The sequence below is a fragment of the Arvicola amphibius genome, chromosome 2 (assembly GCF_903992535.2).
Source record: "Arvicola amphibius chromosome 2, mArvAmp1.2, whole genome shotgun sequence".
Taxonomy (NCBI): Eukaryota; Metazoa; Chordata; class Mammalia; order Rodentia; family Cricetidae; genus Arvicola; species Arvicola amphibius.
In genome coordinates this window covers 136,991,512-137,009,329 of record NC_052048.2, presented here as the reverse complement: position 1 = coordinate 137,009,329, position 17,818 = coordinate 136,991,512, and the positions used below count along the sequence as shown (strand labels likewise).

The following is a 17,818-nucleotide window of genomic DNA, read 5'->3' as shown; positions in this document are numbered from 1 at the left end:
GCTTCCTAGCCACTGTGGAAACCCCAGCCACTTACGCAATGCCTTCCAGGCAGCCTGTAGGAACCTTTTATCACTCCGAGGAGGACCACAGACTCCCTGTAGCGGGGTCAAGGTCATAGAGACAGTCCTTTCTATCCCAGATTCTCATACCATCCTTGGGAGGCAGGCCTGGGAAGCTTTGTCCCTGGTAGAGCCATTTCTATTGGGTCTTCATGCCACTGGCAGGGGTGGACCAGGAGTCAGGGAGTCCTAGTCACAGCTAACCTCAATGGGTGTGTTGGCTGGCGGTGTAGGCTGGGCTCTGCTCACCTCTGGAATACCTCCGATCCTGTATGGGTCAGGATCCTCAAGCTTCTTCAGCATTCTTGGGCCCATCCAGCTTTTTACCACGAGTGGGCATGGTTGAACCTGGTAACCCATAGTAGTTGGCAGAGGGGCAGTGGCAAGACTATGGTGAAAGCGGATCATGGACTGGCATCCTTATGTTTTGTGAACTGTCTTAGTCAGAAAACTGGTTGCTTTGATTAACTTGGCCATGGTCCAGAGATGCAATCCATAGTGACCACCTTTCCCCCAAGAAGATGCTAATTCTCCTCTACACATTTTTTTGAGACAGACTCTCTCTATGTAGCTCTGGCTGTCGTGGAACTTGCTATGTAGATGAGGCTGGCCTTGACCTCACAGAGCTCTGCCTGTCTCTCTCCCATGTGCTGGGATTGAAGGCGTGCGCTACCACACCAGTCTCTTCTCACTATTTATTAAATTCCTGCCTCTTGACATCAGTTACCTAGTAGAGTTGAACTCAGCCACACCTAGAAACTTCAGCCCTGCACAAGGGCCAGCAGAATGAGAGCCACAAAGTCTTGCCCTATGGTGTCCCCAGAAGGAAGGGCAACCTGTCCTAATGTGGCTTAAGTAGTAAGAAGATGCAAGCAAGGCCTCTAGCTTCCAGCATGGGATAGCTGGAAATGAATGGACCAGAATGTCTACATTATTGTGTAGATTATGTGCCTGGCCTTGCCTGCTCCTAAGATCTTGGGAAAAACACTACCCTCCCTCCGACCCTACTCCATTTTTCTAAGTCAGTGGTTCTCAGCCTGTCAAATGACCCTCCCACAGGGGTCACCTATCAGATATCCTACATATCAGATATTTACATAACGATTCATAACGTAGCAAAATCACAGTTATGAAGCAGTAATGAAAAAGTTCTATGGTTGGGGGTCACCACAGCATGAGGAACTGTATTGAAGGGTCACAGCATTAGGAAGGTTGAAAACCACTGCTCTGAGGCATGCAGGTTAGACTAGGTCTGGAATGGTTTCTAGCTTTCCAGACAATGAGGCACATCTAGGTGAACTCTGGGAGCTCCAGCGTTCCCAGAGGGAACATCCATTCAATACTAACTGTGTAGATGCCGTGAGCCAAAGTGGAAGAATAGGATTACAATCTGAGTGAAGGTCATTGCTCGTCCAGTTTTGTTTTGCAAACCGTGTGCCCTTGAAGGAACCCTCTGAACGTGAGACTAGGGTAAATTTCTTTGTTCCTGGAATGTTCCAGCTTGACTCATGGAATAGATATACAGGAAGGAGAAATGTTGGACGTGATCTTGGATCTTACCCGGCCTCTGCATACTTCTTGTCAAGGGCGTGAGCCAGAGCATTTCAGGAGGGACACATACGGAAAGAGAGTTAAGCTGAGAAATTATCACCCCCAAGAACAATGGTTCAGGAGGCCGGGGTACAACGTGTGTTCCCTCTAGCCAGATACTGGGCCGATGGATTTTCCAGGAGGATGCAGGGCCTTTGGTGCCCCACCCCCAATCTGTCATCACCGGGTGATGCCTATCTTTGTCCGACCTTCGTCATCATGGACCCGGATGAGAGAGACCTGGGTATGCAGCCCAATTCCCAATTAGGGATTTTCACCAGTTGCAGGAAGATCATTTATTTGGGTTGAATTGTTAAGGCAGATTGTTTTCACAGTGTTCCAAGCAGAGAGCTTTCTTACAGGAAATAATCAGACCAGCCAATTATAGTCAGGTTTTCCACATCCTCAAGAGGAAAGGAAAAAGATGGTGAGAGAAAAGAGAAAGGATTGAAGAAGAAGAAAAAAGGTTTTCTCTCTATTCTGAAGGCTGACATTTGGGGAACTGGCAAGCTGAGTGTGAAGTGGAGACTTGTTTAAGTCGCTGTGCTAACATTGTATGGTTAGGGCACACAATGACTTCTTGATAACCTGAAGTCCTTCCCGAGACCTCATGTTCTCGGTGACTTAATTTTAAAAACGTCTGCTGATCTGGTGGTGGAGGGAGGCACAGGAAGCCCCTCCATAGGCTCGGACACCTCCCATCCATCACAGTGGTCACCAGAGGTGAGCTGCTCAGTAACTTCCTCCCTCTCCCCGCCCGAGCTCGGCAGGAACTCCAACAGGTGGCTTCCCAGCATCCCTTGTCTAACCTCAGCGCTGCACCATAGGGACTTTCCCATAGGGACCTCAGCTGGGACTACACAGGAAGCCAGAGAAATGGGGACAGCAAGGTGAAAAGAGAAAGAAACTCTGCTATGGAGCACTCGGAAGTTTTCAGAAAGCCCTTCCTCTCAGCTGGCCCGAGGATGGGACGCACAAAGGCTGGCTGCTTCTCTGCAGGGCAGTCTTTAGGTGTAAGGTTTCTGCTGGAAATGCAGGAAAGAGCAGCACGCAGATGCTAAGAGGGCACTTCTGAGGAGTCTGGGATAGGATATGTCTGAAGGGCTGTGAAGGCCAGGATCACCAGATGTTCACAGCCTGAGAGCACCACAGAGACGCCTCAGGTTAGCATCCTTAGAGCGCCTCAGGTAAAATGGGGGTGGCCTGAGTCTTGATTAGTATGCAGCCAGTAAAGTCGGTCTTTGGTGCCTGCAATCCTTGACTGCTTGGCCAGATTCCTCTCTGGCTCTCATGTCAGGGTCCCTACCCTTGTTGCGTGCCTCAGATGTACCTTGAATGGGACACTTAGTACTGTGGATGTGGACTCAGGGTTCAAAAAGCCATTTCCTCCCTTGAGCTTGCCCAGAGTTCTCTTCTTTAGGACTGTCTGTGGGGATTTGTTTTTTTACCGAGTGCCTTTTCAACATCTGTTGGAGATACTTTGTATTTTAAATCTCTCTTGTGTTGGTGTGACTTACATTATTAAACTATCTGCTGTTAATTTCTTGCATCCCTGTGGGGTCATAATTTTCTTCAGACTCAGGGCCAGTGCAGTTGTCCAGGGTTTTGTTTTATATTTTGCACTTCCATGGGCACGTGAGTTTTCTTGGAGTCAAGGCTACCCTCGATTCCTCCTGCACCTCAGCTAACTTGTAGCAGCTGCTGTATGTGGTGGAGGCTGGGCTCTGTACTTGACACAGTCACTCAGTTTCCAGAACCTTCTTTGAGGGAAGATTTTATCAGTGAGAAAACTGGTGCACAAATAAGCAGAGGGTTTCAGGGGTGCTCTGGATTCCTAGCCAAGTGGGGTCCAGGGTCAGAAGGTGCTACATTTAGTGTGGAACCTGGGGAGAGTTCTGTCAATTTGGTGGCAAAATCAGCAAGGCCCCCTTGTGTGTGTGTTGAGGTGGAGAATGTGACTGACTTTTAAAATGATGTTTTAAGCAGGTATTTACTCTTCAGGATCCAGACATCAATATGTTGCTCAGGCTGCTCTTGAGTTCCGGCTCGAGTGCCCCTCCGACCTCCATTCTGTGCGTGTGTTTGTCAGGGCTATGGACATGAGCATCCTGCCTAGTAGTGGTTTTAAAAAATGATTATATTTCAGATTTTCTGTTCATTCTTGCGTCAATTTTGTGATTTTTCTGTTTAATTTAACTCCGTGTGTGTGTGTGCATGTGCGTGTATGCTCGTGCAAAGCTCAGAGGTCAGCTTTGTGGAACGTGTCCTCTCCGTCCGTCTTTATTGGGTCTGAACTCTGACCACCAGGCTGGCATGCCAAGTCCTTTACTCACTGAGCTGTCTCACCAGCCCGGTTTTGAGATTTTTCTAGAAAAAGGTCCAGTTTGTTAGTTTTCAAATGCCTTGTCTTGACCCCGTTTATTTGCTTCTTACTGAAGACATTCTGTCTAAAATGTTTAGCTCTAACCCCCCTTGCCTTAAAGCTATTCACTCCATCCTTCCTCCTTGGCAGTTCTGAGGAACCAGGCTAGCACAGCATGGACTCTAAAGGATCGCTTCTGTCCATCTCCACCCACAAAGGCCTGGCTTTGGGGACTGCTGCACCACGTACTTTTGCTGTCTTGTCCTTCCTTCCCCCGCGTCTGCTCTCTTCTGGCGAACCCTACTGTTGCAGGGCTCGGCTCCTTGCTGTACACTTTTCACAGTAACAGGTTCCCTGTGCCACCCAGTTCCCGTTGTTAACCACCGAAGTGCTCCCTAGAGTTGCATTGTTAGTGCTCACCACTATGGAATGCTTCTAATTTCTACTGTCATTTCTTTAGAGTTACGAATGCACAGATTCTTTTTTGGGAGGAGTGTAGAGGAACTGTTCTTTATTATTGAATTTCAAAAAATTCTTTGCAGTCAGAAATACAGCTTGGAATATTTTGAGATTTTTCAGCTTGCTTGTATTCAGCTATTATAATTAAGCACAATGGAATTGCCAAGAATATATATTGTTTAATAATTGGATGTGTTAAATCAAGCATGGTATTTTGACTCTCAGATATTCTTTATTCTTAGCTGGTCTCCCATCCCTATCTGACGTATTATCTGCTGAAGGAGGTGAGCTAAAATTTCCTACTGTATCCACAAGTTGAGCACATCCTCCGTCTTCTTTTTATTCTGTCAAAGCCTTGGTCCTGTACTTTGGGACTGGTGTTAGGAGAGATTCATAGTGGCCACATATTCACTTTTTAATTCTGTAATAAATAGACTTATCACTAATAATATTTTATTTCTAAATTCCATTTCCCCTGGTAATGTTTTTGTCTCTGGAACTTTAGAACGGCTGGTATACAAGTGACATAGTTCCTGTATTTTCCTGGGGAGCTTTTGTATCATGCAATTTCTCCTGAAAGAACACACGGGTAGATTACTTATTTTTATTTTATGTTTATGGGTGTATAGGTATTATGTCTGTGCACCACATGTATGCAGTGCCTGCCTAGTCCAGCAGAAGGGGCGGGATACCCTGGAAATGGAGTTTGGATGGTTGTGTGTAGAAGGAGAGGCGGGCTGTGTTCCTGCCGCCCAGCTCCTGGCCGCCTGGCTAGCTTATGCCCCGAAATAACAACACACAAATTGTATTCATTTAAACACTGCTTGGCCCATTAGCTCTAGCCTCTTACTGGCTAACTCTCATATCTTGCTTAACCCATTTCTAATAATCTGTGTAGCACCATGAGGTGGTGGCCTACTGGGAAAGATTCAGCATGTCTGACCTGGTGGCTGGATCCATGGCGTCTGACCCAGAGAGGAGAGGCATGGCGATTGTCTCACTTGCCTCTTCCTCCCAGCATTCTGTTCTGTCTACTCCACCCACCTAAGGGCTGGCCTATCAAATGGCCAAGGCAGTTTCTTTATTAACCAATGAAATCAACACAAAACAGAAAACCCTCCCACATCAGTTGTGAGCCACTATGTAGGTGCTGGGACTTGAACCCTCTGGAAGAGCAGTCAGTAGTCTTATTCTCTAGCCATCTCTCCAGCCCGAGTGTCTGTGTTTTCATTGCAAGGTTAATCAGCTTGTCTCCCTTAGTTACTGACAGAACAGCTTTTCCTTGTCTTGTTCCATTGCACACTTTCATTTCACTGTATTTTCATTATTTTTTCTTCTTCTTTGAATTGACTGATGTAAAGTGAACATTTAGTACAGTCATATAACTACCAACTTTATGGTTCTAAACATTTTTTCTCTTCAAGTAAGATTCCTTATTCAACCCTTTGGCAGTCCCTCTCAGTCCCCCTACCTCTTAGCTCCAGGCAGTGGGCAATATGTGATAGGTCACACAAATGGAACTGTGTGACATGTGACCTTTGGTGTCTATCTGATTCCTTTGAGGCTCATTGACACTGTAGCATGCTTAATATCTATGTCTTTATGTGGCTGAATGGTATTCTATTGTTTCTTCACTTACACACTGATAGGCATTCAGGTAACTTCTGCCTTTGGGCTACTGTAACTAATGTTGCATGTGTAGACATTCCTGTGCAGGTTTGGTTGAGTTCTTGTCTTCAGTTCTTTGGCCTGCTGTGCTTAGAACTCCCATCGCAGAGTCAGATGGTCAGCCTAACCCTGCAGGAAGCCGCCTAGCTTCTCTCTGGCCATGCTTCTGTCCAGAGTCCACTAACACTTCTTTTCCTTTGATTTGGAGATCACACAAGGTGTTGTTATAGCCCCCCACAGTCACTCTTAAACCTTTCTCATGATTGATGCCACAGCTCAAGCCAGATCAGTCTACCTCTTAGGAAGGAGAAGATTGAGCCACGTTCTCTGCTCTTTCTCTGTCTCTTGTGTGTAGTTGTGTTTCCCTTTGGTTTCGGTGTTCCCATTGGGTGTGGCTATGACTACTTTTATTGCCTTTTATTGTCCATTATCATTTAGTTTTACATAAATGTTTTCCAGTTTCTTTCAGCTTGCTTTTCTTTTTCCTGATTGGCCCTTCAGTAATTTGCTCAGCGAAGGTCTTCGAGAGTAAGCTTGGAAGTCTTTGCCTGGGACTGTCTTCAGCTTACCTTTAATGTTAATTTTAGTTGGGAATTTCTCAATCGATGGTTATAGTTCTAGGCACTCTGAAGGTGTCTTCCACCTCCATTGCTGCTATTGACAAGTCTTCTGTTAGAGCTGACTCTAGGCAACCTACCTTTTCTCTGGGCCTTTCTTGTTCTCTGTGGCTCTCTGGTCATCTCAGTATGATGTGTCTAGACATGTATTGCTGCTTATACATCCCACTGGTGCTGACTGCATGCCCATGAAGATTCGGATCTGGAAATTTTTTTAAAAAGATTTATTTATTATGTATACAGTGTTCTGCAGGTCAGAAGAAGGTATCAGATCTTGTTACAGATGGTTGTGAGCCACCATGTGGTTGCTGGGAATTGAACTCAGGACCTCTGGAAGGGCAATTAGTGCTCTTAACCTCTGAGCCATCTCTCCAGCCCCCAGATATGGAAATTCTTAGCAGTTTCCTTTGCAGCATTGCCCTACATTTTGCTGTCTCTTTCCTCTGGCAACCCCTCTTCAGGGTGCCTTGGGTGGCAGTGTTCTTGCTCTCCCATGTCTCTTATTTGATCCTCCAGGCAGCTACTCTTTCCAGACTGGGTCACAGCTGGCACTGTCCTTTAATAGCTCCTGAGAGTCTCCTCCTTGTTTCACATCTGCAGTTTAAGCTCACCAAGTTTTTCCCCCCACTTAACATAAAAAGCTCAACCCTGCAGTAAAACTAGAAGCATAGTAAATGAACACCTGTGTCCCTGTCTCTTAAATCCAGCAGTTGTCAAGATCTGCCTGTCCTTCCTTCCTTCCTTCCTTCCTTCCTTCCTTCCTTCCTTCCTTCCTTCCTTCCTTCCTTCCTTTCTCTCTCTCTCTCTCTCTTTCTCTCTCTCTTTCTTTCTTTTTTTCTTTCTTTCTGGTTTTTTTGAAACAGGGTTTCTCTGTGAAACAGGCCTAGCTGTCCTGGAACTCACTCTGTAGACCAGGCTGTCCTCGAACTCACAGAGATCCACCTGTCTCTGCCTCTCAAGTGCTGGGATTAAAGGCGTGCAGCACCACAGCCTGGCTTATCTTTTGTTTCGTACTAATGTACATGTTTATGTTTACACATTGTTTTACTGATCCACTTGAGAATAAAAGTCATTATCATGACATTTCAGCTCAAATTTCCTAAGGGCAGGAACATTTTCTGCTCAGCCAAAGGGCCCTTTGTCCCTCAGGGACAAATCCAGTAATACTGTTTATAGCCTTTGTTATAACCTGTAACTAGTCTGGTCAAGTATTCAGATGTGGATGCAGGAGAATGAGGCACCTCGTTCGTTTTATTAAAAATAGATTCTTTTCTCATACAATACATCCTGATTGCAATTTTCCTTCCCTCTACTCCTCCCAGTTCCTCCCTACCTCCCATCCCACCCTTTTCTGCCTGTTGTTAGAAAAGAACTGGCTTCTAAGAGATAACAACCAAACAGAACAAAATAAAATATAGTAAGATATAACAAAAACATACTGTCATATTGAAGTTGAACAAGGCAAACCAGTAGAAGGAAAAGAGCCCCAGGAGAAGACACAAGGATTAGAGACCTACTCATTTACATATTCAGAAGTCCCAAAAAGTACTAAACTAAAAGCTATAATAGATATGAAGAGACCGGGGCAGCCCTGTGCATGCTGCTTCAGTCTCTGTGAGCTCTGTAAGAGGAGACTGTGCATTCATTTCTTAGCTGTCCAGACCCGAGTAATTACACAGAAACTATATTAATTACAACACTGCTTGGCCGATGGATCAGGCATATTTCTAGTTAGTTCTTGCATCTTAAATTCACCCATTTCTAGTTATTTGTGTATTGCCTCAAGGCTGTGGGCTTACTGGTAAGGTTCCGGCATCTTTCTTCTTTGCCAGCCACATGGCATCTCCCTAACTCTACCTTCATTCCTCCTATGTCTCTGTTTGGAATTCCTGTCTTGCTATATTCTGCCTTGCTATAGGCCAAAGCAGATTCTTTGTTAACCAATGGTAATAAAACATACAGCATACAGAAGAGTTCATATGAGCTTTTGCTCGTGTTGATTAAGAGGGCCTTGTTCTTTTGGTGCCCTCCATCCTCTCTGACTCCCACACTCCTTCTGCCTCCTCTTCTGTTAGGTTCCCTGAGCTCTGAGAGGAGAAATTTGATTGAGACATCCCGTTAGAGCTGTGTGTTCTAAGGTCTCTCCCCGCCCCCCTCCGTAATGTCTGGCTGTGGGTCTCTGTATTTGTTCCCATCTGCTGCAAGAGGAAGCTTCTCTGATAACAACTGAGCAAGGCACTTATCCACAAATGTAGCAAAATATCATTAGGAGGCATTTTTTAGACCAGTAATATTTGGTTTTCCCCTAGGTCTCTGGGTTATTTAGTCTCTGGTTCTTGGTCACCCAAGCAGTGTCTGGTATGGGTTCCTTCTGGTGGAGTGGGCCTTAAACTACTTCCACAAGCTGTGTGCCACCATAGCCCTAGCATATTTTGCAGGCAGGACATCATTGTAGATTAAAGATTTTGTGGCTCGGTTGATATTTATGTTTCTCTTTTGGTAGTTTTCACAGTACCTTCCCATACCAAAGATACTAGAACGTAGGGAGAAAAGGTTCTCCGTAGGCACTGGTTTGACCTCTCCATGGTCAATGAGCTGTGTACATGTTGTCGTCAGCAGTACAGCCCACTGTCAGTTCATGGAGAACAACCTATTGTCTTGGCAGAAACCTGGGTTGTTTGGGGATCTCCATGGGACCTCTTTGGCCAATAATTCAATTGGATGTATCCTAGTCTTAGTACTGAAAGCTTCGTTTGGTGACAAGAGATGGTGAGTTGATACTCACTTTCCCTCATTACATGGAGACTTCATTAGGATCACCTTTATATCTTTTAGTAAGTTTCCACTGTACTAGATTTCCACATCACCCCTCAGAGGCCTTTCAATTCTAGCTGTTTTTCCCAGCAATCCCTCCTTCAACCTCATTTCCCATCCCCCAAACCACTTGATTTTAGTCCTGTCCCTTCCCTGGTCCACCCATAAAAATCTATTATATTTCCACCCCCCAGGGAAATCCATGTGTCCTTCCTAGTCCCCTCCTCTATACCTACCCTTTTGGGATTTATGGATTGTAGCTTGGCCATCATTTATTTAATAGCTAATATCCACATATAAACAAATCCATACCATATTTATCTTTCTGAATCTGGCTTACCTCACTCACTCAGGATGTTTTTTTTTTCTGGTTTCATCCATTTGTTTGCAAATTTCATGATGTCTTTTTTTTTTAAAAAAAAGAATTAAGTAATAATCCATTGTATAATTGTACATTTTCTTTATTTATTCTTCTGTTGAGGGACAGCTAGGTTGTTTCCAATTTCTGGGTATTATGACTATAGCAGCAATGAACATGGCTGAGTCAGGTGTCCTTGTGGTAGGATGGAGTGTCCTTGGGTATGTGTACAAGAGTGGTATACCTGGATCATGAGGCAGATAGATTCTCATCTCCCCAAAGAGCTGCCATACTGGTTTCCATAGTGGCTGTACTCCCATCAGCAGTGTGTGAGTGTTCCCCTTGTCCTAATCCTCACCAGTGAGAGCTGTCATTTGTGTTGTTGATCTTAGCCTCTTTCTAACTGCATAGGCCCTGATCAGATTTTCGTACATGTTCCCAAGCTGTGCTTTCAGGCCTTACTTTCTTTTGTCTTTCAGCATAAGTGTTATTCACTGAATTGACTGACATGCCAGCTCCCATTTAACTCAAATAAGTTTGACTCAAGTTTGTCATGGAACATTTCTAGATGGTTTGCTTCAATATTGGGTTTCCGCTAAGCATTTAGAGGCAATGTGTCTGAGATGTATCCTGCCCGTTACCCCATATCATTGATGTAATGCCACTGTTTTATTTTGGGTGACACTAAGTTGGGGTACACTTCAGTGTGCATCAATTATCCTATTACCAAGGAGATAACTTTTCCTTTTGCAGTTAATAAGTAATCCACTTGCAGGCCAAGAGTCTTTCACCCATTTGTATTAGCATCTGGTAATGGTTTTCTTACGTACATAATTAGTATAAAGTAATTTTCTTATTTCAATACTTATACACGTTTGTAGAATGTTCTATAATGAACTTTTCCATTCTATTCTCTTTCTCTTCTTCTCCCCTTGGAGCAGGCTTGCGGCTCTTTTCCAGTATTGCTTGTAACCATGGGTTTCCCCAAAGCTGCTCACTGCTGTCTCAGCGGTGTCTTCTTTCTTCTGCTTCCCATCCCTCTGAGGAGCCCCTCCCCCTCCTCTCTAATGCAAAGTGCTTCTCCCGTTGCCCTGGTGTCTTGGCTCTGAGCATGTTGCTTTTGTCTGTAGGCTTTCACCATTCACTCACAAAGTTATGAAGTTTATGTGTTTGAGAGATTGCTTACCCCCACCCCCCGTCCCCAGCCTTAAAAACCTTTACATTACCTCTTTTAGGCATGCTGGGGTGTCACTGATGTGGGGAAAACTTACAATAATTTCTTAGATTTTAGATTCTTGTGCCATGGGACCGGGACCAGATGAATTCCATGGCTCAGGGTTCTGGTATTTCATTAACAGTAATGGCCAATGATCGATACCCTTGCTCTCCTGAGGCAGCTTTCCTTGAAGCATAACTAATCTGGGCAAGTGTCCAGTGGTAGACATAGAAGAGTGAGGCACCTTCTGTCTGCATTGCTCTAGGACCCAGTGAACTATTTCTGAAGGTATTGGGATGCCAGGACAGGAGCGAGTATTTCAGACCAGGATGCATCAGTTCTTCATCTCCCGTGTCTGTGCACTGTCCCACAGTGGAGAGAGACTCTCTGCCCCTCCCCCAACAAGGAAATTTGTTTCGTTATCTTGCAAACACCTTGACCACAAACATATAGGTTCGAGTAGGTGTAAAACCCCAGGTCTCTCACTGGCAATTACAGAAAAAAGTCTTTTATTTAATTATGCCATAGAACTTGCTTGTTTTCTAATGAGAGACAGAAAGGGGTAGATCCAGTTAGGAGAGGAAGTGGGGGGAACTTGAAGGAGTAGAGGGAGGAAAAACTTAATTATGCATAATACCTAGTTATCCAAATATAGACTTAAGATAATTATTTTCCCTTTTATTGAAAATAGATGTTTTTTCTCACATAATATGCCCTGACAGACCCATGCAGACCCTGTGCGTGCTACCTCAGTCTGCGAGTTCATATGAGCTTTGATCATGTTGGTTTAGAGGGCCTTGTTTTCTTGATATTCTCCACTCCTCTGGCACTGAAACTCTTTCTGCCTCTTCCTCTGAAGGGTTCCCTGAACCCTGAGGGAGGGAAATGATAGAGGTGTCCCACTTAGGACTGAGTGTTCCCAGTCTGACTCTCTGTACACTCTCTGGCTATGGCTCTCTGTATTTGTTCCCATGTGCTGCAGGAGGAAGCTTCTGTGATGATGGCTGAGAAGCCACTGATCTACGAGTCTAGTAAAATGGCATTGGGAGTCATTTTATTGTTTCTTCTTCCTCTTATTTCTCTTCTTCTTCTTCCTCCTCCTCCTTTTCCTCTTCCTCCTCCTTTTCCTTCTCCTCCTCCTCCTCCTCAAAGAGCAGTAATATTTCATTTTACTCTAGGTCCCTGGGCTACCTAGTCTCTAGTTCTTGATCACTCCAGCAGTGTTGGATATGGGTTCCATCTTGTGGAGTGGGCCACAAGTCACAGATAATTGGTTGGTTACTCCCACAAGCTTTGTGCCACCATTACCTTAGCATATCTTGCAGGCAAGACACCATTATAAATCGAAGATTTTGTGTCTGGGTTGGTGTTTATGTTTTTCCTTTGGTAACTTGCAGAGTGCCTCTCTGTACTAAAGATGCTAGAATGTGGTGGTCAGGGTTCTATGTAGGCACCAGCTCAGATTCTCCATGTGAATGAGTTGGGTAGGTGTTGTCCTCAGCAATGGGCCCTAGCCAGTTTGTGGAGAATTACCTATAGTCTTTGCAGCAGCCTGGACTATTTGGGGGATTCCCATGAGATTCCTTGGGCAAACAGTTTTAGTGGCTCTTTCTTCCCAGACAAGGATTCAGTTGCTTGGAGACTAAGTCCTGATCCTGTGTACTCCTGAACATGGGCCTGGGTCTTTGCTCTCTCTGTGGGGTGTGATAAGGAACAGAAATGGGGTAGAGGTCACCTAGGTATGACAAAATGCGTATCTGCCATTGGTCCTTGGTACACGCCTCTGGGTTATCTGTGCTGTGGCACTTGGAGAAAGCATTGAAACCTTGATTTATCTTTTTGTCTTTGTTGTTTCTAGTTGTTTTCACTCAAAGGCAAGAACATACTTTTATGCTTATGCCACAAAGGGACACATGAAAGGAACAATAGCACATTCTCCACATGTGAGCACACTTGAGGTCTCCTTTGGTGACGAGATCTATGGGACATGGGCACAAAGCTCCTCCTGCAGCTGATGGATAGCCTTCTGGGTGGAAGTCCCATGACTGGGGAGAGGCCCTGCTGTTCCCCACGCAGTGGACCGTCCCCACCCTCTCATGAGACTCTGTCCCATCATTCCTGGGATGCCATAGAAGTTACTGGCAGGGACAGCATGTGCAAATTAAAGACGTGAAGTGTTTGAAACCAGTGGCCTGGGTTTGAGTCCCAGTGTGGGCACTTCTAAATTGTGTGGCCTTGTGTAAGTTGCCCAGTTTCTGTGAGGGTTATTGCGTCATTTAGCTTCCTCTCTGGTACACTGGCTTGCGCTGGACATACAGGACTCAGGGAGACACAAAAATGCTGCAGTCCTGTGTCCCTCCGTGGTGCCAAACTATGCCTCCCACTCCATGCTAAACAACATGAATTTAATGCCTCCTAGTTCTGAAGACCGAAGTCCAGATTCAGTTTCACTGGGCTAATGCCGAAGTGTCGGCATGGCTAGATCTTTTTGAAGGCTTTGAGGGAGAGCCCACGCCCTGCCATTTTACCCTTCATGGCCACCTATGTTCCTTTGCTCGTGGCTCACTCTCCCGTCGGCAGAGTGTGTCAGCCCGGTTTCAGCTTTCGTCAGCTTAGCTCCTTTGACTTGTGACTGCACCATTTCTACCCGGAGACCCACCCAGGATCGTTCTCCATCTCAGGTCCTACATTCCCACTTTTACTGCAGGATAATGGCTACAGGTTCTGGGAATTAGAATGTGGACGCCTTTATGGGCTGGCCTGCCATACCATCCTGCACTTTTCTTTTTTTAGCCTGGGAGACAGGCTTGCTAGAAAGTCCTTCGTTTGTGCTGGGAGGTGAATGCATGAATGAGTGAAGGCATGCTTTGGGTGGGGGCTCTGCAATGGGCTTCAGGGCATTAGCAGTCTCCCAGAGGGGATTGGTATAGAGGGCATGGTGTATGAGAAGGCACGGTGGCTTGTCCTGAGATACTCAGCACAGGGTAAGGTAGGTAGCGTGTGATGGCTCAGCAGGAGATGCCTCTGAACAGAAGGTGGCAGGTCATGTAGAGCCTTGCAGAGAGCTTTTAATAGGCCTGCTTCTTATTTCAGAAGGAAGTTATGAGAGATAGCTACTGCCGTTAACTTTGGAGTCGTGGCTTGCCTTAGATTCCTGTGCCGCCACTTGCTTGATGTAAACTATAGAAAATGGCTGAACCTCTCTTGAGACTCAGAAATAACTACTTCAAAGGGCACTTTTGGGAGACAGGCAGCCTTTGAGGTTTTCAAAGCACATACTCTAGTGCCTGGGATAATCCAAAGCCAGGAGGAATTTGTCACTAGTGCTGTGGTTACTTTGGCAAATATGGAATTGCTGTGGGTGATGGTCATGAGGGTGAGCAGGGACCTTTAGGTAGCTGTGTGGTGGTGCAGTACCACACCAGACTGGCCTCTGCACACACATCATGGGAAGATGTGGGGACTGTGGACACACTCTGGGTGTCGGGATGGCACTACGGCTGCTGAGATACTGTGAGATGGGAAGAGGCTGAGCCAAATAGGTGTAAGGAGGCCCTGGTGGCCTTGGGGTGCTTATGAGATGCCCTTGCTGTCCCCACCTGAAATGCTTCACGAGAACTATAGAAGCCATCTTAGGCCAGTACTTGGACCTCATGTTCCTGGACCCTGTCCCCACCATCACAGTGACCAGGTCCTCAGCCCCTGCTATGGAACAGATGAACTGGGCAGAGTCTGTGGGAAGAGACTTTCGATGGTGATACAGCTTAGTTTTGCCTCATGGCATGAGTGGGATGTTCTGCATCCATGGACCCCTCGTCCCAGCTTCCCAGAACATTCTTCTACCATGCTCCTTACAAACACCTGTCTAGTCGTGGTGGCACAGGACTCAGAGATTCTTTGCTTTTGAACGAAATAAAGTGGATTTCCTGAATGGGATGGGCACGGGGAGCGCAGGCTGCTTAGGAGGGAGTATGAGGGAACTCTGGGTTCTGGAGCCACAGAAAACTTAAGAGTCCCACGAAGCACAGGCACAGGGTCTGAGAACTGTGTGTCCTACACAGTCTGTACTCACAGCCTTCCTACATCTTGAGGAGGAAGCCAGTTCAATGGAGGGCACCATGGCGAGACCATGATTGTTACTGCATTCATATCTTAGCCTGCAAAGACAGTGGAGGAAAATATATTTCAATGCCATGTTCAAAAGAGCTGTCATTTTCAACATAGTAAATGAGTTTTTGGAGAATGATGTAAGAGTGTTACTCTCAATGTGTTCTGTTTCCTTTAGTTCAGATTGATATATGATGGAGGAAAATTAATCTAAGCCAAGCTTCTGCATGGGTGGAGGCTCTGAATGCACGGGTGTACTTGTGCGTGTGCACACACATGCATGGGCATACACATACACATGCACATGGGGGCATACACACACACACACACACACACACACACACACACACACACACGAATAGCAAATCAGAACCACAGGGCCAGTTTCCTTTACATACATTGGTTCATCCCGGGAGTCTCTTTTAAAAGGTCACACATGGTTTTACAAGGAGGCTGGGAGAGAAGAAACAGACAAACATGACTTTGAAACCATGAGCCACGAGGCAGACACACTGATAAGTCTCACCCTTTGTCCCCAGTGTATCACAGTGACATCAAGCTTTGTTGGCCTGCGTCCTGCTCAAGGCATCTCTTAGTATCAGGGCCAGGTGTCCTCACAGCCATCAGACTGTTTATGTTTCTCTGGCATTCTCCTCTCCCACGCTGACACTTTCTTTCTCTTTTCCTTTTTTTTTTTCCCCAGGAAAAATCAGTTGGTGTCTGACAAGGCCGGTGATAATCCAGATGCCCTGTGGCTAGGTAGGTGAGGCTCCTCACTCTGCTGTCTGGGTAGGGGCAGGACTCCAGCCAAGCTTGGTGAGAGACTCTTGGCCATCCTCCTCAGGGCCATGGTGCTCTCTTCCTTCAGTGTCTCCATCTACTTCCTGCCTTTCTCCTGAGGACAGTTCTGAAAAGAGGAATTGGTTGTATAGGTGGATGTAGTCACACATGCTGACAACCCCAGCACTCAGGAGACTTAAGACAGGAGAATTCCAAGTTGGAGGCCAGCCTGGGCCATATGCCAAGAACCTGATCCCAAAACCAAGTCAAACCAACCAAGCAACCCACCCACCAACCAACCCACCAAAGAATAGATTTTGTTTTCCCCAAACCAAACTGGACCAGCCAACAGAAAGTAGGTTGTTTATCTCTGAAGCTGCATAGCACAGCTGTAGGCAGAGGGGCTCTTTGGGACCATTTACAATGTTTCTGATAGACAGTTCCAGACCAAGATATGAGATGCCCATGCCCGGGGTGGCGTGTCCACTTAAAAGGTTCAGAAACATGATTGAGGTATAAAATGCACAGAGAAGTGTGAGGGGCTCCGCCTCTGCACACAGGCCTGTGCGGTTCACACAGTGGCTACTACGTCTGTGTTGCTGCACTCTGAGATCCAAACAGAGCGTTTATTTCTATTTTAGCTTTGAAACGATTTCTTTCTGTCTGTAATCCTTGAAGTCGGAGTCTGGTAGAAACTCGAGTAGAGGATTGACAGGCAAGGTTGGACGTGAAAGGGGAGCTTGAGTGCTCTTGAGTCTGCCCTCTTCTGGGAAGCCAGCCCCTGTACCTGCTGGCCTTCTTTTTGGCACATAGATGCTATTCAGCCACTCTGCCGCTCTCTCCCTTTCAGACATTCCTTTTCAAGCTGTAGGAGGAGAGGTGCGCTCTTAGAAGTTCCTGGGCTGGGTGTGGAGCCGACCATGAGCTTTCATCCTGCTGAAAGTCCAGGCCGGGGCTCTGATCATGGAGGCAGGCTTGTTTATGCTGCATGACACACTTCAGAAGTCCCAGAGACTCAGAAATCACCAGGAACCACTGATGGCGATGATGTGGCCCTGCTCAGGAAGGGCAGTTTTCTGTCCATGGCTGTACAGAGTAAAGGAGAGTCGAGAAACCCTGGCATTCAAAGCCTCGGGGTTATGCAGCTCTTGAAGCTTTCCTGATGAAAGCAACTCATGTTCAGACACAAAGCAGCTCAGTTCCCAGCCGTCAAAACCCCTTTCAGAAGGGAAGCTTTTGGCAGTTCCCAGAAGCCATTTGAAGTCCTGTCTAGAAGGAGGGGACCCTCTGCTGCTGGCTCGGAGGAGGATTCAGACACGGTGAAGGAAGTAAAAGACAAGAACAGAGTTAGGGAAGAGAAACACAGAGAGGCTTGGGGGACAAGGGATGGGTGCAGGAAAGAGGCAGTGCATTCTGGGAGAGGGTCTGTGTTCCCTTCTGTTTGTCTTTGGTCTTATTTAGGAGCTTCATCTGCAGCCCCCTGCAGGTGTAGGTGAGACTTTGCTGAAGGCAGGCTGTTGAGTGGAAAACATATTGTGTTCTTGAAGGGCAGACCTGGATGGCCCCGAAGAGAGAGGTGTCCTCCTATAGAAACGTGTGAGCTTCAGGAGATACAGGAGGCTGGTTCTGTGTTGGGCCCTGGGAGGTCCATAACAGAGTGGCATTCAGACCAGACTTTGGAGGATGGGCCAGGTCTTGCCCAAGGGAGATATGGAAGGATCTTCGCAAGTAGAGGCAATGATGACGGTGAGAGAGGCTATGGAGAGGAGCAGGGCCACAGGGGAGTG

The 17,818-nt window shown here is 46.3% G+C and overlaps 1 protein-coding gene across 4 annotated transcripts in view; it reads left to right on the top strand.

Annotated features, from left to right (window-relative positions):
- Mindy4 (MINDY lysine 48 deubiquitinase 4) overlaps positions 1 to 17,818 on the top strand; it is a 114,641-nt gene that overhangs the window by 41,978 nt on the left and 54,845 nt on the right. For all 4 annotated transcript variants that reach the window (XM_038318500.1, XM_038318498.1, XM_038318499.1 and 1 more), the window contains one exon: positions 15,955 to 16,010. In XM_038318500.1, the coding sequence (XP_038174428.1) occupies positions 15,955 to 16,010 (56 nt within the window). The remainder of the gene's footprint in view (positions 1 to 15,954; positions 16,011 to 17,818) is intronic.